Source organism: Squalius cephalus (genome assembly GCF_949319135.1).
Source record: "Squalius cephalus genome assembly, chromosome: 22".
Taxonomy (NCBI): Eukaryota; Metazoa; Chordata; class Actinopteri; order Cypriniformes; family Leuciscidae; genus Squalius; species Squalius cephalus.
In genome coordinates this window covers 31,792,872-31,818,711 of record NC_137143.1, presented here as the reverse complement: position 1 = coordinate 31,818,711, position 25,840 = coordinate 31,792,872, and the positions used below count along the sequence as shown (strand labels likewise).

Here is a 25,840-nt window from a genome sequence, read left to right as displayed (position 1 = left end):
AGAAGTCAGTGGAGCAAAGCCCCGCCCCCTCGTGACGCGATTGGTCACATGTTTGTGATTATTTTTGAGACTGTCTTTGGCAGTTTTAACCCTCTGGGGTCTGGGCTGTTTTTGGGGCCCTTGAGATGTTCTGACATGCCCTGACATTTGTGCTTTTTTCAGTTGCTTATAAACATATTAATGGCAAAGGTGTAAATTCACTCTATAAAGCACAAACAGGGCTACCATAATATGTGAGCCATGTGTATGTACATGTTTTCATTTTTGAGAGAATAATGTTTATGCGTGGTTATTGAAAAAAATAAAAAATAAAAATTCTGAAATAAGGCCACAAAACACATAGTAAATATGTGTCAATAAGACTTTTGACTAATGGATGTCCTCGCCTAGTGTTTTTTCTTCAAAATTATGTGAAAATAGTCTTGCTTTATCGTTCACATAAAACCATACATTGATTTAAATTGATGTAAAACAGGTTTTGCTTGGAAAGCCAATATGCGAGGGGGAGGAGTAGTTTACACCTTAGATTACAGTGTCCCACCCACTTTGCATAATGATGAGCCATTCACTCAGGTGTGAAACTGACTGAGCCACAATACAAGGACAACAGATATATTTAGAAGACTTATATTGACCATTTAAGATTTTGCTTACATCTATCTTGTAAATATGTTTTGCTATTTTATTAAAAAGGTTACAATTACAACAATAATTACAATTTCAACAATATTTCAAGTGTACTCTTTCTTTGTAAAAAAAAAAAAAATGATTATAGGCCTACATTTTATCTATGTATTCATATTTCAGTCGATTTTTACTCATCTCAGTAGCAATACAGTTTGCTAAAACATCATCATTCATTCACACACGCGATTTAAATTTAACTTCTGGCAAAGATGAAGTTGACGATAGGCTATTGACTTGCGATCTTCGCAGTAGGCTAGTGTTTTGGATGGTTTGTTTAGAACCAGCTTTCTGTAAATATATTTCACATTTTTTAGACATGTGAGGCGAGTAGGCTATATGGTCTGGTTCATGATGATCTCCAGTTCAAGCACCTTATGTTGTGATTGCTAGCCTATATTTACTTTAAATCCAGGAAATTTGTTAATGAAAAAATTATTAAAATTAGGATACAATTGATACAAAACGAAATTCGTTTTAAAGAAAGGATTTGTACTTTCTGTTTTGAGGTCTCTGTGAAAGTTTGAAAGTCTTTTAGTGCTTTTTTTAGAGCGCTTGCGTCCATAATGGAGAACTGTCACGTAATATTGTTTTTTCCTCATAAATGCGAACACGGAAAATAAAAGACAAAAGACTTTTAAGTAAAACTTACTCCGAAATTGTGTTCTCGGCGGAATTCGCTCTTCAAAATGCTGCTGTTCGTCCTCTGAGGAAAAGGTGCATTCTTCCTCGCTGTCCAGAATCATCTGAAGGGAGTCTTTATTACCGGAGAAGCGTGTCATGCTCAAAACGCGATGAACTATCAGTCTGAAGTCTGATGAACAAACTGTGTTTTTATGGCATTGATCGGGGGCGTATGCGATGCATACTAGATCAGGTAAACTATTTACATGTGAATCGCGCCGGGGGCGGGGCGGCTGCAGCTCATTTAGAGATAATGAAGGGAGAAGGAAAAACGGTACCTCTCCTTGCTTTCAAAGGGATTACATGAGTTGAAAACATTTGTTTTTTATATAAATTACTTCATTTAAAAGAGGAGATTTCAAGCTTCATAAAGACATATCTCACGTGCCTGTGTGAGAAGTATTCGCTGAGTTATGATTCATTTTCGGACGCGTTTCAGAATGGACTACACGGACAGAGAGAAGGCAGAACTCGCTTCGTGATTATTTTTCTTTATTTGGCAAAAAGCACAACATTTTGTTTTTATTGTGAGTATACACAAAAATAATACACATTTAACAGAATCGATTGATGTATGAAACTTGTTTTATAAAATCAAAGTCAAAAGAGTATTTGGGGTCTCAATTCAACTCATAAGGAAAAAAGCGAGCAGATCACGCCGGCGTGATCTCCGACCTCTGAGGGTTAAAAAGAAAATACTCAGTAATGCTGTTGACTGATGAATTTGCACATGGTTTGCCTTAAAAACTAACCTGGTTAAAACCAGACCATTCTCAGTAGTAACTGAGTTATGGTCTGGCAATACTTCATTAATAACTCATTTCCAAAGGGGCGTCACCAACGGACGTCGCTCAAATGCCTCTGGGCGCAATAGGATAGACCTAAAACCAATCAGAGCGATCGTCATCGTGTAAAGCCATATGCTGCGTCCCAATTCGCCTAAGTTACACTACGCCATAAAAGTATGTACTCTTTTTGTGAAGAAAATGTATTTACTTTTGAATGTGTAGCAAAAAAGTAGGCAAGCTTTGGGACATACTACTTCGTCATCTTTATCGGACGGATCTGTCGCGTGCGTCCTGTCACGTAAACTGCCCTGTCAATCATCTTGTCACAGTTAAAATCCTCTATTAAATCTAATTTCATTTCCTACCGTTTCGGAGAGAAATGTAGTAGCATGTTCATCTGCCAGTGGGTCTTTCATGGAGACTGTCCTCATGTGTTTGCAAATTGAATAAATAAAATTTAACTTTTATTAATTTCCAGGATACTAATTCTTGATATCAACAATTACATTTTTACTAGTTAAAACTATAATTCTTGATATCTGTAATTGTATATTCACTAGTGAAAAGTCACCATAGGCTGCCATTCAAAATCCATTGTTGATATCAAGAATTGATTTCTTACTTGTTGAAATTCCAGTTTTACATATCAGAAATACAATTATTATAGCAAAAACCTTTATTTTTGATATCAAGAATTAAACTGTCACTAGTTGAAATGTCTATTCTTGATATCAACAATTGAATTGCTACTAGTAACAATGTTCATTTTTGATATCAATAATTCAATTTTCACTAGTGACAATGTGCATTTCTGATATCATGAATGTGATTGTTACTAGTAAGAAAGCCATTTTAGATATCTAAAATAATATTGATATCAGAAATACATTTTCAGATACAATTGAACAGATAATTCAATTGTTGATATCAAGAATAGACATTTCAACTAGTGACAATTGAATATTGATATCAGTAATACGCATTTTTACTAACAGTGTAATTATTGATATCAAAAATGATATTTCTACTAGTAAGAAATCAATTCTTGATAAATTTTGAATGGCAGCCTATGGTGACATTTCACGAGTGAATATATAATTACAGATATCAACAATTCATATCCTGGAAATGAATAAAAGTTAAACGGCTTGTCATACACTGTGGCCTAAACACACACGTTCACACATCAGTGCCGCTGGTTTCGTGTAAAGCCTGAAGTTTCTCAGATTTGGAGCGAGTGCTGGTCACTTCTGGCGAGACGCCCGTGTTTGTTTGCGCTGTGGTCTGCGTGTGTTTAGATGAAGCCTGATGGAGTCAGTCGATTGTCTAAAGTGAACGCATTGATAGATCAGAGGAATGCTGCCGTGTTCGTGCGCTGTGAAGACACTCGATTGAAACAGGGAAATGTTTGTTTCAGAACACGGCCTCCATTAGCAACCGCTTGAGCCAAACCAATAAAAGCCTTTAATTAATTCAAGTTCAATAGACTGAAGAATACAGCCATGTTTGGACTGGATTACTAGCTTTACTGAATCTGAACTGGTTTGTGCTTCAGGCTGCGATACAACACAGCAGCAAAACTGTTCATCGGTCAATGCAAACACAAATCAAACGATGAAACTTATTAATACTACCTTAACTGGAGTCGTGTTTTTAAAGGCTGCTCTCCAGTACTGCATTTATTTGATCAAAAATACAGTATAAACAGAGAAATATGATTATATTTTAAATAGCTGTTTTAATATATTGTAAAGTATAATTTATTTAAAGCTGAATTTTCAGCATCATTACTCCAGTCTTCAGTGTCACATGATCCTTCAGAAATCACTCTAATATGATGATTTGATGCTCAAGAAACATTTATGATTATTATCGATGTTGTAATCAGCTTCATATTTTTATGGAAACTGATACATCTTGATTTTCAGGATTCTTTACTGAATAGAGAGTTCAAAAGAACAGAATTTATTTGAAATATAATCTTTTTAACATTATAAATGTCTTTACTGTCACTTTTGATCAATTAAATGTGTTATTGATGAATAAATGTATTAATTATTTTTTTAAATTACCCCAGCTTTGAACATTAGTGTATGTCCATTAATATTCAAAATTATCAACATGTTCACACTTCACACAACAATCCATGTTTATCCTCAATGCAATTATTATTTTATTATTTAATTGTTTAAAACAACTTTTAATTTAAACGTTAATACTCGAATTGAAATGTTCCTATAATATAATATAATATAATATAATATAATATAATATAATATATAAACTTACACGCATAACTATAAACTTCAAAAATGTTACTGTTTAATTCAATGTGTTACACATTTTCTTTGTAATTATTACTAAAATTTACAAGCAATTTCTGAGTTCCACCAAATTTTGTATTAATATTAACTAAAACTAAAACTATTAAAATAATTTCTGTTACTTGAAACAAAGTACAAAAATATAAATATTAGTTAAAAAAACTTCAACTGAATGAAAATTAGAAATGTGGCCTTGGCAATGAACTAATACAAGTTTAAGTTGAAGATTATTAACTAGAAAAATAATAATAATAATAATAATAAAAAAAAAAAATCAAACCTAAAAATCAATATTTCAATTAAATTAATAAATTAAATAAATCATTATTAACTCAATTTAACATGAAAACTAAAAATATAAAAATAAAAGCAAATTCAAAATATGAATAAAAGCTGAAATAACACTTGTACTGTCAGCTTTATGTTCTATTCTGTTGACTCTTATTTTGACATTTGGTTCTGTTTCCTTCAGTTCCTTTTTCCCTGCGCTGTTTAGAGTCCTTGTTTGTTTCTAAAGTCACTATTAGTGTCTAGTTTGGAAGAGAATTGGCACTCTGGTTACTTCCGGTTTCTGGACTGGCTGCAGTAACACGTCTCTGTCCGTGCGGGGGCGCTCACAGGACGAGTGCAGGATGAATGGAGGTCTATGGCGCTATACCCCTCAAAATCCACTTTTCTCAGGATATAATTTTTTGTCTAGTAATTTGAATGTTGTATTCGAAAGGAGGTGCAAATAAATTACACATTGCTGGGTGTTCGATTTTTTAGAGTCACTTATTTGCTTTAAAAAGTCTTTTAAAATGTCAATGACGTCATACACATCGTACGACCAGAGATACTGCTTTACGGCAATCCTTCAGTCACTTTGGTGCTTTCAGCTCTGCACTTTCTTTTCTCTCGAGGCGTCGACAACACAGCTGATACAGGGAAACACAACAACACAGCTGACACAGGGAAACACACAACACAGCTGACACAGGGAAACACACAACACAGCTGACACAGGGAAACACAACAACACAGCTGACACAGGGAAACACACAACACAGCTGACACAGGGAAACACACAACACCTGACACAGGTAAACACACAACACAGCTGACACAGGTAAACACACAACACAGCTGACACAGGCAAACACACAACACAGCTGACACAGGGAAACACACAACACAGCTGACACAGGTAAACACACAACACAGCTGACACAGGGAAACACACAACACAGCTGACACAGGTAAACACACAACACAGCCGACACAGGCAAACACACAACACAGCTGACACAGGCAAACACACGACACAGCCGACACAGGGAAACACACGACACAGCCGACACAGGTAAACACACGACACAGCCGACACAGGGAAACACACGACACAGCCGACACAGGTAAACACACGACACAGCCGACACAGGTAAACACAACACAGCTGACACAGGGAAACACACGACACAGCCGACACAGGGAAACACACGACACAGCCGACACAGGTAAACACACGACACAGCCGACACAGGGAAACACACGACACAGCCGACACAGGTAAACACACGACACAGCTGACACAGGGAAACACACAACACAGCTGACACAGGGAAACACACAACACAGCTGACACAGGGAAACACACAACACAGCTGACACAGGGAAACACACAACACAGCTGACACAGGGAAACACACGACACAGCCGACACAGGGAAACACACGACACAGCTGACACAGGTAAACACACAACACAGCTGACACAGGCAAACACACAACACAGCTGACACAGGGAAACACACGACACAGCCGACACAGGGAAACACACGACACAGCTGACACAGGTAAACACACAACACAGCTGACACAGGGAAACACACAACACAGCTGACACAGGGAAACACACGACACAGCCGACACAGGGAAACACACGACACAGCTGACACAGGTAAACACAACAACACAGCTGACACAGGGAAACACACAACACAGCTGACACAGGGAAACACACAACACAGCTGACACAGGGAAACACACAACACCTGACACAGGTAAACACACAACACAGCTGACACAGGTAAACACACAACACAGCTGACACAGGCAAACACACAACACAGCTGACACAGGGAAACACACAACACAGCTGACACAGGTAAACACAACACAGCTGACACAGGGAAACACACGACACAGCCGACACAGGGAAACACACGACACAGCTGACACAGGTAAACACACGACACAGCCGACACAGGGAAACACACGACACAGCTGACACAGGTAAACACACGACACAGCTGACACAGGGAAACACACAACACAGCTGACACAGGGAAACACACAACACAGCTGACACAGGGAAACACACAACACAGCTGACACAGGGAAACACACAACACAGCTGACACAGGGAAACACACGACACAGCCGACACAGGGAAACACACGACACAGCTGACACAGGTAAACACACGACACAGCCGACACAGGGAAACACACGACACAGCTGACACAGGGAAACACACGACACAGCCGACACAGGTAAACACACGACACAGCCGACACAGGGAAACACACGACACAGCCGACACAGGGAAACACACGACACAGCCGACACAGGTAAACACACAACACAGCTGACACAGGTAAACACACGACACAGCTGACACAGGGAAACACACGACACAGCCGACACAGGTAAACACACAACACAGCCGACACAGGCAAACACACAACACAGCCGACACAGGGAAACACACGACACAGCCGACACAGGTAAACACACGACACAGCCGACACAGGGAAACACACGACACAGCTGACACAGGCAAACACACAACACAGCCGACACAGGGAAACACACGACACAGCTGACACAGGTAAACACACAACACAGCTGACACAGGCAAACACACGACACAGCCGACACAGGCAAACACACAACACAGCCGACACAGGGAAACACACGACACAGCCGACACAGGTAAACACACGACACAGCCGACACAGGGAAACACACGACACAGCTGACACAGGCAAACACACAACACAGCCGACACAGGGAAACACACGACACAGCTGACACAGGTAAACACACAACACAGCTGACACAGGCAAACACACGACACAGCTGACACAGGCAAACACACAACACAGCCGACACAGGGAAACACACGACACAGCTGACACAGGTAAACACACAACACAGCTGACACAGGCAAACACACGACACAGCCGACACAGGCAAACACACAACACAGCTGACACAGGTAAACACACAACACAGCTGACACAGGCAAACACACGACACAGCCGACACAGGCAAACACACAACACAGCTGACACAGGTAAACACACAACACAGCCGACACAGGGAAACACACGACACAGCCGACACAGGGAAACACACGACACAGCCGACACAGGTAAACACACAACACAGCCGACACAGGGAAACACACGACACAGCCGACACAGGGAAACACACGACACAGCCGACACAGGTAAACACACGACACAGCCGACACAGGGAAACACACGACACAGCTGACACAGGTAAACACACGACACAGCTGACACAGGTAAACACACAACACAGCTGACACAGGGAAACACACGACACAGCCGACACAGGGAAACACACGACACAGCTGACACAGGTAAACACACGACACAGCTGACACAGGTAAACACACAACACAGCTGACACAGGGAAACACACGACACAGCCGACACAGGTAAACACACAACACAGCCGACACAGGTAAACACACGACACAGCCGACACAGGTAAACACACAACACAGCCGACACAGGTAAACACACGACACAGCCGACACAGGGAAACACACGACACAGCCGACACAGGTAAACACATGATACAGCTGACACAGGGAAACACACAACACAGCTGACACAGGGAAACACACAACACAGCTGACACAGGGAAACACACAACACAGCTGACACAGGTAAACACACAACACAGCTGACACAGGGAAACACACAACACAGCTGACACAGGGAAACACACGACACAGCTGACACAGGGAAACACACGACACAGCTGACACAGGGAAACACACAACACAGCTGACACAGGTAAACACACGACACAGCCGACACAGGGAAACACACGACACAGCCGACACAGGTAAACACACAACACAGCTGACACAGGGAAACACACAACACAGCTGACACAGGGAAACACACGACACAGCTGACACAGGGAAACACACAACACAGCTGACACAGGCAAACACACAACACAGCTGACACAGGCAAACACACAACACAGCTGACACAGGTACACACACAACACAGCTGACACAGGTAAACACACAACACAGCTGACACAGGTAAACACACACAGCTGACACAGGGAAACACACGACACAGCTGACACAGGTACACACACAACACAGCTGACACAGGGAAACAGACAACACAGCTGACACAGGGAAGCACACGTGCTAGAAGAGTTTTTGTTCTGTTGTTTTAAAAGACCACGGTGAAAATACACACACACACACATGATGCCATCAAGCAGTTTCTCTGGTCGTAATCAGTCCTTCACTGGCCAATCAGCGTTCATTAGCAGAATGCTAGCGTGTTATGGGCAACATCAACTCAACCTGTAAGAAATCGAAAGGACAGAAGTACTCGTTCATTCAATTTTCGACCTATAACCCATGTCGAACTTGCAAAACCTACAATCAAATCTGAGATTTCTCAACGGCAATCGGGTGAAAGAGACAAATTTAGCCGTCTAGCCCCATAGACTCCCATTCATTCTGCACTCATGGGCGATCGCCCCCAGTGGAGCTCTGGTGGAACTACAACCACAATTCGGTACAATAGGACTCAATAGGGAGTGGCCAGGCTCTCCGTAGACGGGCTCTGGTTTGTTCTAACCCTGTATTTGTGTTTCAGTTTAAGCACAGTGTGGTTTACATTATTCTCCCGGTGATATTCTCCATATTCTTTGGATTATAAATAAAGACCGTTTGTTTGTTACTCCGACATCCCGTTCATGCATGACAGGTGTAGCCAATAATTCAAATCATGTGAATTATCAATACCAATAAGTGCATCATGACGCTATAAGTGCATGTATAGTTTCCCTGATCATGAGAAATGCAAGTGAAATCTGTTCAGCTTATGGGCTGTATAGGGTGAGAGGAGGACACATGAACTGACACGGTTGAAGCGGCACTGACGGGGTTAAACTCTGCGGTGTGTGTGTAGGGAACATCCTGACCTACATCCGTTTTCCTCCTCTAATCCTGCTCTCCCAGCGCAGGGATCTCTGATTCTGAGGTGTCGAGTCCTTATGAAAGCGGGATTCACCATCTCCGCTCCTGATCTGACTCGAGATGCATTCACATTCAATTAGCAGCTCGTAATCTGAATTTAAGGAACGTGGCGGCGAGGATTCGAGAATATGCAAGCAAAAGCAGACGGATTATGTTGTAATGTTGGGAAAACAGGCGTGGGAGTGATGCAAAGGGGATTAGCGACGTTAAACCCCATTTCAATGAGCCAAGAATGCACAATAATCATAATTTGTTGACGCGTGTTCAGGTGTGAGCAAACATGTTAGTGTTGTCTATTTTAGGAAAGGTGATGTGATGTGTGTGGTTTAATTTAGCAAACGGATCAAGAAATGAGGATTCAGAGTTGCTGAAACACTCAACGAGTTTCTCCTGACACCGTTTATACACACCTCATGATGGGAACATGCATTTCATTACATAAAACGCCGTTTGCAAGTCATTTTATTTTAATAACTTGCAACAGGATATTTGACAATAAAACAAATGTAGGGCAGGACTTGATTTTATCCAGTGTAATTAATCGGATCATGAAGAACTTCCGTTAGTTATATATCAGAACGGAGCCAGGAAAGAGGGATTTGTGACGTCATCCCAAATGCAAAGTAATTTCAGAGGCGGAGAAAGTATTTTGATGAAAGATTACGAAAGGAAATAGGGCCAATCTCATTCTGAGTCTCCACATAAAACACATGTACGATGATGCACTTGCATTGAAAGTCAGTTTAAAATTCGTAATGATCACTATCAACTTTACAGCTCAAATAACACACACTTTTTCATTAAATAATTCCATTGGTGCTATAGCAAAAATATGCATTTTAAACCCTATTACATATTCACACATGTTTACAAATTCTAAAAGTCTAAATTATTTCCAGGTAAAATAAGATTTTGTTCATATTAACTGAATTTGAATTTACATTTTAACCTGTAATATTTGGTGTATAAGCCAAATAGAGTTATGGAGTTACAGTATTTTACATAAGCTTATCACACACACACACACACACACACACACACACACACACACATACACACACACACACACACACACACACACACACACACACACACACACACACACACTCACACTCACTCACACTCTAACCCTACCCCTAAACCTACCCATCACACACACACACACACACACACACACTATAACCCTACCCCTAAACCTACCCATCACACACATACAAACTCTAACACACACACACACACACACACTAACCCTACCCCTAAACCTACCCATCACACACACACACACACACACACACACACACACACACACACTAACCCTACCCCTAAACCTACCCATCACACACACTAACCCTAAACCTACCCATCACTCTCACACACACACACACACACACACACACACACACACACACACACACACACAAACAAACAAACCCTACCACTAAACCTACCCATCACACACACTAACCCTAAACCTACCCATCACACACACACACACACACACACACACACACACACACACACACACACACACACACACACACACACACACACACTCTAACCCTACCCCTAAACCTACCCATCACACACACACACACACACACAAACACACACAAACACACACTAACCCTACCCCTAAACCTACCCATCACACACACACACACACACACACACCCACACACACACACACACACACACACACACACACACACACAAACACACACACACTAACCCTACCCCTAAACCTACCCATCACACACACTAACCCTAAACCTACCCATCACACACACACACACACACACACACACACACACACACACACACTCTCTAACACACACACACACACCCAGACTGTGACAGTTGGCAGATTCTTCTCATCTGTCTGTTATGTACACAAATGCTTTTCTCCTACATGGGGCGAAACAGTGAACAGGTCAAGATGCTCTATTGAGCCTGTCAGCGCCTGAGCGGCCTCACGTCGAGAGGCCATTACACTGGAGGCTTCAGAGTCCCGCCACGACAAACTGTGTGTGCTGTCACATTCATTCTGTGTGTGTGTGTGCGATCACGGCACCATCACTTCAGGGATCAGACCGAGTGAGATTACAGAGATGTTGATGGCACACTGGCGAGTCCCGCAGAGAGGATTACCAGAGAAAATCAAATCAAATCTCTCATATTATGTTTGTGTTATTCAAAAGTTTACAGAAGAACAGCTTTTGTCCTCATGAGCCTGTGAAAACTCAAAACCTTGACGAGAAATCACCTAAAGCGATGCAAACACAGATTTAATAATGATGCCAGTAGGGCTTTCTTAAAAGTTGTTTTGAAAAAAAAAAAAAATCTGTCTTTTAGGCACACACAGATGTCAAGATTCAGTCTATGCATCTCAACAATGGTGACGAGCAGAATATTCAATTAGGAAAAGTAAATTACAATCATAATTTATTCATACCGCAATGCATGATGGGAGCCATTAATGAGTTGTGATTGGTGGCAGCCACTGCAACGTGCTTTATTATTGTCACCATTGTTGAGATTCATTGTTGATGTCTGTGTTTCTAAATAAATTCATTTGAAAGCGTTTTGATTAGAACGATGTTTATAAAATATTTAGGATTATAAGAAAAATACCGATAATCATATGCTGTAGAATCACAAAGATGCTGCTATCAAGTTAAACCAAACTATCTCAATAAGTTTCATTTTTCAGATCACAGCATGATTATGTCAAAACATAACCAACACCATCAGATCACACTTTTCATTGTTCATTTAACTGTTATAAATCAATAACAACAGCCAAACAAAATTTTAAGTAAACATATAAGGGTCAAGAGCCCAACTAAAGCAAACACTAATCACCATAATGGTGACTTGCAATTTGAGATGTTCTCCTTCAGTGATTCTGCTTGTTAACATCAGGTGTCTTCAATAATGCTCAATCATCACTAAATTAATCACTTAATTATCTCATTAACTTTAACACTTTTGAGTGTTAATTGAACACTCATATTTTAGCACTTTAGTTTACACTCTTGATTGTGGACTCATATACACTCCCAGGAGTGTTAATTTAACACTCATATTTTAACACTTTACACTCTTGAGTGTGGACTCATATACACTCCCAGGAGTGTTAATTTAACACTCATATTTTAACACTTTACACTCCTGAGTGTGGACTCATATACACTCCTAGGAGTGTTAATTTAACACTGGAGTTTTTGCTGTGTAGTAAATGCTGCTCCATCTGAAAGCAGGTGAAGGCGATTTACTACTAATCAAGGAACCGGCTTTACTGACGAGATGCGCATAACAATGTCCTCCGATATATCGCCCAGCCCTAATTACCAGCTTCACTTATTACTAACCAGACTGACTGATTTATTTGTTAAAATCAGGTGTCTTCAATAATGGTCAGTTATCACTCAATTAATCACTTAATTATCTCATTAACTTTAACACTGCTTCAGTGTTACTTATAACACTCTGCTCAGAGTTTATATAATCCACACTCTCAGTGTTAATTTAACACTGGGGATTTTGCTGTGTAAAAGTATTGCTTAAGTTAACAGACCTGTGTGTGTGCATTTTATATCACTATAGTGCAGTGTCCGTTCTCGGAGCGCGTGAGGTGCGCCGCTTCCCGCTCGCGCTGTTCTGTAGTTTACTAAAAGCTTATTAATCTATATTGCACCAAATGCGACACTGCACTCCCTTGTGAAGTCGATTGGATGAACGGTTCTCGAAATAATCAAAATGCAAACGGACAGACAGACACATAGAGAATACTGCCTTTATTAGAGAGAAGAATATGTTCAGCCCCCTCTCTCCGAAGCTTCGAATATTCGATGTTCATTACTACCGAAGCTTCGAAGCTCAAAATATGGTATTCGGACCAGCCCTATCATGCCAGTTCTGAACGGCACTATGGCACTTTTTGCAGCTCTGAAAACATCACACATTTCTCCTAAAAAACTGAAACCTATTAATACTTCCATAAGTGATTCAGAAAAGGAAGAAGGGTTGATCTCAATCTGATTAAAGCAAAAACACACGCACAAAAATGCAACGAAATGTAACACACACACACACACACGTCATTTGACAGCTCAAATAACACAATTTTTCACCACAAATTCACTTTGCTGTAACAAAATGTGTGTTTTAAAGGAATTAATAAAAAAGTAGGCCGACATCTCAAACGCAATGCAAGTCACTTTGAATAAATGCATGAAAAAAAAAAAAAAAATGCAAAGATTATCACCTTATTTTTCTTTAGAATAACATGCATGAAGACGCAAGGCCAGTTTCAACTTCACAGTGCGAGCATTAGTTCAGAATAATCAAATCATGTGAATGGAGAGCCTGGGTGAGGCTCGCTCTGATGAAGAGCGAGTGGAGTGACAGGTGCTGGAATCAGATCTCACATAACTCCTCTTCCTCATGCCAGACTGACCCAGGGCTCTTTCTGGATAAACATGTCTGACCTCCTCAGCATCACTGCGCTGCGAACCCTTTTTTAGGCCGGCCCAGACACCCAGCGAGAGGGGGGGAACTCATCTGCCAACAGACATTTGCCTGGGAGAGGATTGCATTTGTTTTTTTCCTGTTGCGGGCGGAACGGGCCAATTGACTGCAAACTAATCTGTCCCGCTGTCGCAGTCTGTGCTGTTCCACAATGTCGGTACACAGTGTACAATTGTATTTATAGCCTGCCAACTAGACTTATCTTCGTTATGTAATATTTACGGCAACGAGACAGCCACCCACGGTCTCTCTCTCTCTCTCTCTGTGTGTGTGTGTGTTACGCTCGCTCGGCCCCGCCGTGCCTGCTGGGTAATTTTACTCACAAGCTCCAGCCAAGCCTGAAACATCCACAAACACTCTGTGCTGGAAAACTGCGCTCGCTCGTGTACCAAAACACGGGCCGCCAGCCGTCCTCGAAACACAGTTCAGTGGCGCTCGCTCGCCCGCTCACTCCAGACGAATCACGCTCCTCATCTACGCCTCCGTGCAAATGTGTGCTGATCAGTGGGTCAGGGTGGAAATGCTAAAAAAACACAGAAATTTAGAGCAACTTAACAGTGCACTAAAGGATCCTGGGTAAATAACCCATGGCATGTGTGTGTCTGTCCATTATCACAGACAATAAGAGCTTACAGTGTTTACAGGGCTGCACAATTTGGCAAATATTTTTGTGATTTTGCTATATATTATTATTATTATTATTATATTAGTATTATTATAACGTTATGGTTGTTATTATTTCATATTCTATTTAGTAATAATGATGATCAAGGAATAATCGATTCCCAGGGAAAGCAAGAATTGATTAGATAAATGTGTGTAATAAAAGTCACTTTGGATTAAAGCGTCTGCCAAATGCATAAATGTAAATGTAAATCAAATAATTATAATTATTTCTATAAAATAACAATCATAGTTATTATAATACTAATAATATAAATAATATAATTAGTCCCGTCAAATCAATTAATCGCGATCGATTAACCAGCAGAAATGTGCCGCTCGTGTTTTGATGAATTATTAATGTTGTTTGCTAAGGCAGGATTCACTATTACTACCCCGAACCCCTATATTTAAACTTTAACGTGTCCTGCAGCGTTTGTGCTCCTGGCGGGAATGATCCTCGGTTGGTTTGTTACTAATGCGGGGTGTTTTCATGCAGGGATCCCCACAGGAGCACAAGGGGAACATTTATTAATATATTTTTTATATATACAGTACCAGTCAAAAGTTTGGAAACATTACTATTTTTAATGTTTTTGAAAGAAGTCTCTTATGCTCATCAAGCCTGCAGTTAAAAAACAAAAAATAAAATAAAAAAAACCCAGTAATATTATGAAATATTATTACAATTTAAAATAATGGTTGTCTTTTTTAATATATTTTAAAATGTAATTTATTTTTGTGATGCAAAGCTGAATTTTCATCAGCAAGTACTCCAGTCTTTGGTGTCTTATGATCCTTCAGAAATCATTCTAATATGATGATTTGATACTCAGTTATTATCAATGATGGAAACAGTTGTGCTGTTTAATATATTTTTTTTGGAATACTTTTTTCAGGATTCATTGATGAGTAAAACGTTAACAGCATTTATTCATAAAAACAGCATTTATTCAAAATAAAAACATTTCTAACAATATAAATCGTTACCATCACCTTTTATCAATTTAACGCATCCTTGTTGAATTAAAGTACTAATTTCTTAAAAAAAAAAAAGTTATTGTTCCCAAACTTTTGAACGGTAGTGTATATTGTTACAAAAGATTTATTTTCTAAATAAATACAGTTCTTTTTAACTTTTTATTCATCAAATAATCCTGAAAAAAGTATCTCAGGTTATAAAAAAAATATTAAGCAGCACAACTGTTTCCAACATTGATCATAAATCATCATATTAGAATGATTTCTGAAGGATCATAAGACACCAAAGACTGGAGTACTTGCTGATGAAAATTCAGCTTTGCATCACAAAAATAAATTACATTTTAAAGTATATTAAAAAAGAGAACCATTATTTTAAATTGTAATAATACTTCATAATATTACTGTTTTATTTATTTTTATTTTTTATTTTTTTTAACTGCAGGCTTGATGAGCATAAGAGACTTCTTTCAAAAACATTAAAAATAGTAATGTTTCCAAACTTTTGACTGGTACTGTATATATTATATATTTAATATTAAAATTGATCAACTTTTTAGTTATGTTGTTTTATTTTCAGGGAAAATTTTAAATTAAGATTCTAAAATAAGCATATAACAATATATATATATTTTTTTTTATAACACAACTGTGTGAATTAAGGGGGACAGTTTTGAATTTAATTTGTAAGGTTTCTTGCTATAAATTAAAAACATCAGTCCAACACATGATATTTACAGTAACACTTTAGTTTAGGGTCAACTAGTTTCTTATTAGCATGCATATTACTAGGATATTGGCTGTTTATTAGTATTATAAAGCACATATTAATGCCTTATTATGCATGACCATATTCTGTACCCAATATCCAAAGTAAACTACCTTACTAACTCTTAATAAGAGGTAATTAGGAGTTTATTGAGGCAAAAGTCAATAGTGAGTTAATAATGAGAATTGGACCCTAAACTAAAGTGTGACTGAAGTTACCAAGCCATTTGAGGAGGAAACAATGTTATAATATTATAATGAAAGCATGCGTGCATCATTTTGTAAACTGAGCCAAAACCTTTTTTGGTAACATTTGGGCAATTCACGAAATTTTTTCATTGATTCAGGCTAGTGTAAGCATATTTATTGAACAAGACTATGATATAAATTCATTTTAAAGATTTTCTTTTTATGTTTTCTGTTCTACTTCTCTGTTAATAAATCCATTCACACCATAAACGGAAGTTTTAAAAGTTAAATTTCTAGGCTGGCCTGCCTCAGTGGTTTATCTATCAGTGGCCAATCAAATCAAAGGAGGCGGGGCTTACTGTTCACAGAAGATAAGTGTGAACACAACAGGAGAAATCAGAAAAGATTTCCATGATGTGAAAGAAGGCGGAGCCTCAGAGCCACACCCACCTATTACATAGTCGCCACGGACCAATGGCAGTACAGAGGTGTTTACAAGCCGGAGCGAACATTTCCGGAAAGTTTGCTTTGGCAAGCTGTTTTGAACTCCCAAAACGAACTTCGTGATTTTGTTTTCGAAATGACGTCACATCAGTTCGTTTTTTGATTTTGCTTGAAGTATATCGAGCCCTTAACTGTCGTCTGAATTCATAGACATGATATATTAATTCAAAACAAAGCTCATTGAGACACATGTGCACCTTGACTCACGGAAGTTGCGTAAAAACCAGCCAATCAGATTGAAGCTAGCCATTTTTAATTAGCATAAGGTGGGCGGTGAACAGAAAGTGGGCGTATCCTCTAATATAGGACCTAACCGACACCATCAGCGTCTCCACAAAACACCACACATCTCCACATCTTCCAGTCTCCCTGTGCTAATGTAGGTCAAGTGGTCTTAAGGGCCAATCCATTGGGATTAACAGCAGACTGAAGTCCTGAAGTCCTGAAGTCCTCGGGCTCAAACATACTTCACGCATCTGTCAACATGGGCACATGCGGAGACATCAGCGTACCAAAAACATTCGAGTTCATTAGGGCCAACGAAGGACACAGCCTCTCTGTGAAGGCCGTGAAAAGAAGACACAGTTCCAACAAAGACTCACAGCATGGTTTCCAGTGTAACGCTGAGGGCTTTTAGCGCCCCGAACGCTTTCAGGTTCAGTTCAGAGCTCCATTATGAGTGCGTAGCCCCTTATAAACGTGAGAAGAGAGAGCGTGTGTGTGCACGCAGGGAGAAGGTGTCACGCTGTTGTGCAAAGCATAAAGGGATGAAGACAACTGCACCTCTGCCCGAGAGAGTCGTTCCACATCGTGATGGGGATTAGTATTGGGTTTGCCGGGATATCAGGTTTAAACCGTCCCGTGTCTTTCACGCTTGAGCTCCTGAAGTCTGCACGGACGGCTTCTTCTCCGAAACGGCTCTTTTAAAATATACATCAGATTCTGGAGCCGTCGCTCTGATGCCATGCAATAAATGCTTGATAGGTCTGGACAGACACTGGTTTCCTTCTCTCTCTCTTTCGGTTTCTTTTGTTTGACACACACACTAATGATACGTTGCCCAGGGGCTTTTATTGTGTGTCCATCCAAAATATGGTTAAAATGCCCATGCATTTACTGATTTTCTTTCACAATCGCTGCATATGGTGACATGTAGATGCACAAAATTATAAAAAGGAGAAATTTTTTAATGTGCCAAGTTCTTGGAAATGTAATTTGTGTATTCATGTTGGCTTGCCAAAACTTATATACCATTAAAAAAAAAAAGGTTTTATTACAGTCTACATCATCATTGTGTGCATCTAACATTTATATTTACTCATATAGCAGATGCTTTTGTTCAAAGCAACTTACACATGAGAAAAAAACTTTAACAATTATTATTAAAAATAATTATTATTATTAGTGAGTCTAAGTAGTTACCAGAATTTTAAACACTTTTTAAACAAAATATATATTTATTTATATTTTAAAATGTATTTTTTTTTACAATATGCTGCTCAACAAAAAAGAAAAAGAAAAAAATTATAAAATTAAATAGATAAAAAAAATTGTATATTATATTTAAAAAATATACAAAATATAATGCCAAACTACTTTTTAAAAATGTCAGCCTTTTAATGAGCCAAGTCACATTAACTTTATAAAATTATACAAATTATTACTTATATAATTTATAAAGGCAAAATGTTTTTTAATGAGACTTGCTTGAGTACAGTTACATAAACTTTCTAAAATTATAAAATCATAATTTTACCTAAGAAAACATTGAAAAGCTTTTAAAAAGAACAGTGACGGCAACTTAATATTTCTCTATTGTAAATCTCACAAGAAATGAATTTGAATTCAGAATCCTAAACTAAGAGAACTGAAAGATGTTAAGGCCAAAATATCACCAAGAAACGCTGTGGTTTCTGTGAGCGTTAACAAGGCAACATCTTGAATTTGCTTTTGTTTTCTTTAATCGTCTTTAAATCCCCAATGGAAACGAAGGCATTACAGAGTTGCAAATGCTTTTAAAAGACGGCTCTCAGACACAACAGGGGGAGGCATTAGGATTTAGCCTGTGTTTTTGGCTGGCGAGCCTGTGTGCAAACAAAGTTTACTGTCAACCAAATCGGATGTGACAGAAAACCAAGAGCCTCCACCAACCGGCAGAAAGATTACAAGCGTCCTGTACTAGAGAAGCAGGACATCTGCGATACACTACAGTAAACGAACACACACACACACACCAAGCATTCGCAACCGAACCCCGATGTGATAATCAGATCCGAGGTCCTTTCTTGGAAAGAGCGGGTCTGCATTTGTTGTATATGATCAACAGAAAGGGCTCGAGGGTTTCCTCTGCTACAGTACACAGACCTCATAATCCTCATAGATCCTGTCAGCACACACAAGCAGAGAGGGATCAAAACAAAACCCGGGGCCAGAAAACTAACTCTCTCTCACAGAGAAAGAGGTCGCGTCTCAAAAACAAGCGGCGATCAGACTTGGCAGGGCTCCACAGTGGCCTTAGAAAGGTCTTGCATTCAGTTCACAGTGCGCTCTATGTTTACACACTCAGATAAACCCATAATCGCTTTCACCCGGAATGTTTTACTGATATTCATTCGCACTTTTATGTTTATTTATTTGGTTATGGGTGCATTTCAGGTCTTCCGATAAATGCCATGTAGCGTCTGAAGAACAACAACAACATTCAATTATACTTCATATTTTAATATACCTAACTACTTACAGTCATTAATGCTTAAGTTATAGATATGCATCAAAAATGTTAATATTCATAATGCTAAAGTTTTTATATCATTGTGGTCTAAAGATTAGACTGGATATTAGAAACATAAAAAACAATCTGTGTAATATTCTAAAAACTAAATTATTGTTGTCAATATTTATTATTAGTGAGCTAACATTTTAAAAATATTTTTACAATAATTGATAACAATAATTACAATTTCAGATCTGCTAACTGGTTATCTATTACTTATATTATAAAAAGAACATTCAAATAAAGGGAAAATTGGTTATCAGTCCATCTCAAAACAATAATTATAAATTATTCTGTATTTCTGTTCTCAGACACATAATAATCTGTATCATATTTAAAATAAAACTAAAATATTATTATTAATAATATTAATCATTTATATTAGTGAGGCAAACTACTAGAATTGTAAATATAGAATTTTTTTTAATTAGATATTTTTTATATTTATTTATAAAATGTTCATTTACATATTTTATAATAATTAACAATAATTAAAAATCCGATCTTCATATCAGTTATTCAATAAAAAACAAAAAATAAGAAATAAGACAATAATGATTAGATTATCAGCATTCTAGTTATCATATCTAGTTATCAGACACTTAAATATAAAAATAATCAGTATCATATTTAAAAAAACTAAATTATTATTAATAATACTAGTAATTATTATTATTTAGCCAAAGTACCAGTTTTTTTAAAATAATTTTGTCTACAATAATTAATAATCAACAATGATTAAAAAATCATATCAGTTATCCAATACTTACATAAAAAACATATGAGTTGTAAAAAATAAATAAATAAAAATTCACCAGATGTCAAAAAGCTGAAATAAAACAATAATAATTATAAAGGTTCTGCATAAAAATAATCTTAGCATTGTTTATATAATAATAATAATAATTTGTTTTATTTACTAAATATAAAGCACCTTTCAAGCACCCAAGGACACTTTATATAATTTTGACAAATAACACAAATAATACAGATCTACAATGACAACTGAATGCGATTGACAGGGAGCCAGAGCATGTGATGTGAGCCGAGTCACAGTTTTGTAGTCATAGTTTAAAAGTTTTGAGCCATCCATACTTTGAGATCTTGTAGACAGGAAGTGATGGAGGAAGTGATGGAAGGGGGAGGAAAAACAGTTTTAGGCTGAAAGGTGAGAGAGATTTGTATATCATCAGCATAACAATGGAAATTAAGACCATGATGCTGAATGATCTGACCAAGAGGAAGAACACAGATTAGAAATAGAAGTGGACCAAGAACGGAACCTTGAGGTACACCATGGGAAACACTAACAGTGTGTTTATTAATGCTATTGTGTGTTGTGTGTTTATTAATGAAGTTTGCCACCGAAAGACAGTACCAGTGATAACAACAGCAGTTAGATGAGATGGAAGTACTGAATGGCAAACAGTATTAAAAGCTGCATTTAGGACCAGGAGGCTGAGGCCACCAGAATCATTTAATTATAATTTTCGAATTTATTGGATTTGGTTTTGTGTTCATTTAGAACACTCAAAAACATGAATATAATCTGTATCGCTTGTTAAAAACCAAAGAGATAATCTCTGTGAAGTCTGTGTTTGTTCTCATAATGGATGGCCCCGCCTCCGCCTCTGACACGCCTCTGACTCCGCCTCTGATATGCCTCTACCTCTGACCCCCACCTCCGCCTCTAACGCCGCCTCTGACCCCCGCTCTCTGTCTCTGACTCCGCCTCTGACCTGCCTCTACCTCTGACCCCCACCTCCGCCTCTGACTCCGCCTCTGACCCCCGCCTCCGCCTCTGACCCCGCCTCCGCCTCTGACTCCGCCTCTGACCTACCTCTACCTCTGACTCCGCCTCTGACCCCCGCCTCCGTCTCTGACTCCACCTCTGACCCCGCCTCTGATCTGCCTCTACCTCTGACCCCCGCCTCTGACTCCTCCTCTGACTCCGCCCCCCACATCGATAGCTCTCTCTCAGCGTTTGTCCCTGAATTTTTGAGTTGTCATTCAAGCATCAAAGCACATTTAAAGTTGTTCAAAACAAACAGGCCGGCATTCTGCTGCCGCTGCTCACAGTAGCCGCAGGTTTTCCCCCCATTTTTTTTCATTTTCCCTTTCTCTCTCTCTCTCTGTCTCTCTCTGTTATTCCCCCTCCTCCTCTGAAACGAGTCCAGAACATCCTGTTCTCTGAGTCAGTCAAGCTCCAAGCCCGTCGGGAACAGTATATTTGTGGCTGAGCTGAGGGGCTAACAGAAATGGCCCAGTTGCTTTGACCTATACTGTTTTAATAAAATCACTCTGAGCGTAAACATTGCTGCGGGGCCAGACGTTGCTGCCACAGCGAGCGCTGCTGCTTCGTAACTTGTGTCCCTCCATTAGATCAGTGTGAACCTTGCTAGGGTAAACACACACACAACAAAGCACATGAGGTCAAGCAGAACCGCCGTACAGCTACTGACACACACCTGATATTAAAGGAACATTCTTGGTTCAGTACAATCTAAGATCCATCTGTGGCATTATATGGATCACCACAAAACATTATTTTGACTCGCTCAAATCATAGCAGAATCAGACGTTACATATCTAATAGGGGTGTGCATCGTCACTGGTCTCACGATTCAATTCGATTATGATTATCATGTAAACATTTTGATATCACGAAGCATTGCATCCTCACTTTTCAATATTACGCTAGTGCGAGAAGCACGTATGTGACGAATGACATCAGAGAAACTCAGTAATCTTTAATTGATTATGGTCTATTACTGCATCAAGGCAGAATCGTCCACTTCAACGATTCATTTCAACACTCCAAATATCGAATGCACCGGTCACACTGAGAAAAACTCCACCTACAGGAATTATGCTGGTAATGCACATTCATCCACCTAGAAAAGTAGTTCCACCTTAAAAAAGGGCAATTTAATTGATTCAATTTATTAATTTAGATATTTTTAGTTCTATAGATATATGAATATACTGCATGTAGCTTTCATTTTGAAATTTATTTTACATTTTGAATTGATTATATTTACATTTAATCTGTATAATAATCTTAACAATAATATGTAATATTAATTTAAGTTTTAATTAGGGCTGTCAAAAGATTAATCGCGATTAATCGCATCCAAAATAAAAGTTTGTTTTTAATAATATATGTGTGTGTACTGTGTATAATTAAATTTGTATATATAAATACACACACATGCATGTATATTTAAGAAAAATGTGTTATTTATATATAAAAAAATATATATTTATATATAATATAAACTATATAAATATATATACAGTATATGTATGCAAATATTTCTTAAATATATACATGCATGTGTGTGTATTTATATATACAAAATAATTATACACAGTACACACACATATATTATGTAAACACAAACTTTTATTTTGGATGCGATTAATCGCGATTAATCTTTTGACAGCCGTAGTTTTAATGCATTAAGTTTAATATTAAGTTAAATTTTTTAAATAATCTTAATAATAATAATAATAATAATAATATGTGACTTAAATGCCAAATGATAATTTTGTGTAAATATACTAACTTGTAATATCAATGTTAATATTTAAGGTGTGTGTGTGTGTGTGTTAATAATAATATTTGTAATAATAAGTACCAAATGATGATGATTTATTTAGTGTAAATATAAAAATGTAAAATTTACTAAATTTACTTTACAAATAAATGAAATTTATACATAAATAATATATAGTATATTTACACAAAAAATATATTTTATTATTTTTGTGAAAATATTCTATATTTTACTCAATCCTCGTGGGAGCAGTTTCAGCCCTTGTTTTCACTGTAAATGAGATGATTTTCCACACAGACAGAGAACGACCCTCGTGTCAGAGTTTCTCTTACCAGTGCATGATGGTCCTCCTCAACATGGCGACCAGTGCGTCTGCAGAACGCCATAACAAACCTCTGATATCCATGTCCATGATGCGCATGTCCATAAAATCTATAAACAGTCACACAGCCAAAGTATTAAAACCATGCAACAACTAAAAAAAATCATTTTCATCACTAATTTGCTGATCTCCAGGACCTCCACACTGCAGTTCAACAACTTATAAAGGACATTTTAGGGTGTTTTATTCCCTGAGAAATGTGGAGAATAGTCAGCCGTGTTCATGGGGGGCGTGGCCAGTCGTTAGTCATTAATGAGCTGTCAGTCACAGAACACACACACAGGGCCTCATAGAAGGAGCCATGGGACACATACCCTGACACACACTTCAGTGACCCGTGACAGGCAGAGCAGTGTGAGAGAGACACAAATGACCTGACCTCTGCTTTCATGGGTCACGCTCCCTAAAACTGAGTATGGATAAAGCTGCAATTAGTCTTGACGGACCGCTTCCCAATATATGGAGCATTGTGAGGCACACAATCCGTGTCCGTATGATATTGAGCTCATGATATGATAACATATGGATATGAGCTTTCTGCGAGCAACAGATGATATTTGTTTTCTGCCTAAATAACCAAGCGTCTTTGGAACAACAGATGATGCATCCATCATTTGCATACTTAAACATGACATTTCAGTGAAATTGTAATGCAAAAAAAAAAAGTGCAATTCTTAATGCAATCAATCAACAGGGGAAGTATGGTGATATCTATTAGATAATTTTTTATCCTATGCACCTTGCCTTAAAATAGGCCAAATTCAAACGAATCAAATATTGCACTCCAATCCTGTATAGTTTGAACAGTGATTGAGATTTGTACTATAAAAGCTGCCTAATTCCTCTCACAAAGTTACTCCACACTCCTAAAATGACAGCGTGACATAACTTCCGAATCAGGATTAAATATGAAGCCGCTGTCCGCCTGTGGATATATACGGATATCTGGAGAAAAGCACACAGGACATGCTTGCAAGTACAGTAAGCATATTAAACTAGGCCTATTCTGTATTTGGGAGCATCCAAACAAACCTAATTGGATTCAGATGAAAGATAAACAGCTTGTAACGTTACATTACATTTAACAAGCAGATTTAAATATACTGGCATAAAGGCAATTATAGCATGAGGTCAGTGTGTATGTGTGTGTTTACATCACCTGTCACTATTAAGTGTCTCACAATCTCTCTTGTGTAACATGTTCTGAGGCTTGTCTATTGATATCATTGCAGATCACATGACTAGGGTTTGACTGGTTAGCATAACCCCATCAGCCCCTGCTGGTAGACTCCAGAACTACACGTTACACTTCATTTCTGAGACGAATAATGCCTTTCTGAATGGATTTGACTGCAATGATCACCTCATCAGATCTTGCTGAAACCTCACTATAATAAACCACATGGTCAAAATATCACAGGAGAGAACATGAGAACATCATGTAACAATTAAATGTCTTCAGTTTTCCAGTCTGAAGAGCAAATGAGCAACTAACTAGTCTCCCGAAAGTCTCTCAGCACATGAAACACAAGCAAAAAAAAAAAAATAATAATAATAATAAAAAAATCAGTGTTGTTATCGTTAACTTAAACTATTACAATCTTTACAAACTTTAACTTTAAAAATAGTTTTCAGTTAAAATATTATATTAAAATATTATATGATATTAGAATAAAAAACTTAAAGGAAAATTAGAATTG

General features: G+C 38.3%; 1 protein-coding gene across 1 annotated transcript in view; it reads right to left on the bottom strand.

Annotated features, from left to right (window-relative positions):
- The window catches only part of acyp2 (acylphosphatase 2, muscle type), a 74,097-nt gene extending 48,731 nt beyond the window's left edge, over positions 1-25,366 (bottom strand). The window contains exons 1-2 of the mRNA XM_079857879.1: positions 25,300-25,366; positions 24,091-24,190 (exon numbers count right to left, since the gene is read on the bottom strand). Coding sequence (XP_079714005.1) covers positions 24,091-24,190; positions 25,300-25,340 — 141 coding nt within the window. The 5' untranslated portion in view covers positions 25,341-25,366. The remainder of the gene's footprint in view (positions 1-24,090; positions 24,191-25,299) is intronic.
- Positions 25,367-25,840: the final 474 nt, after the last annotated feature.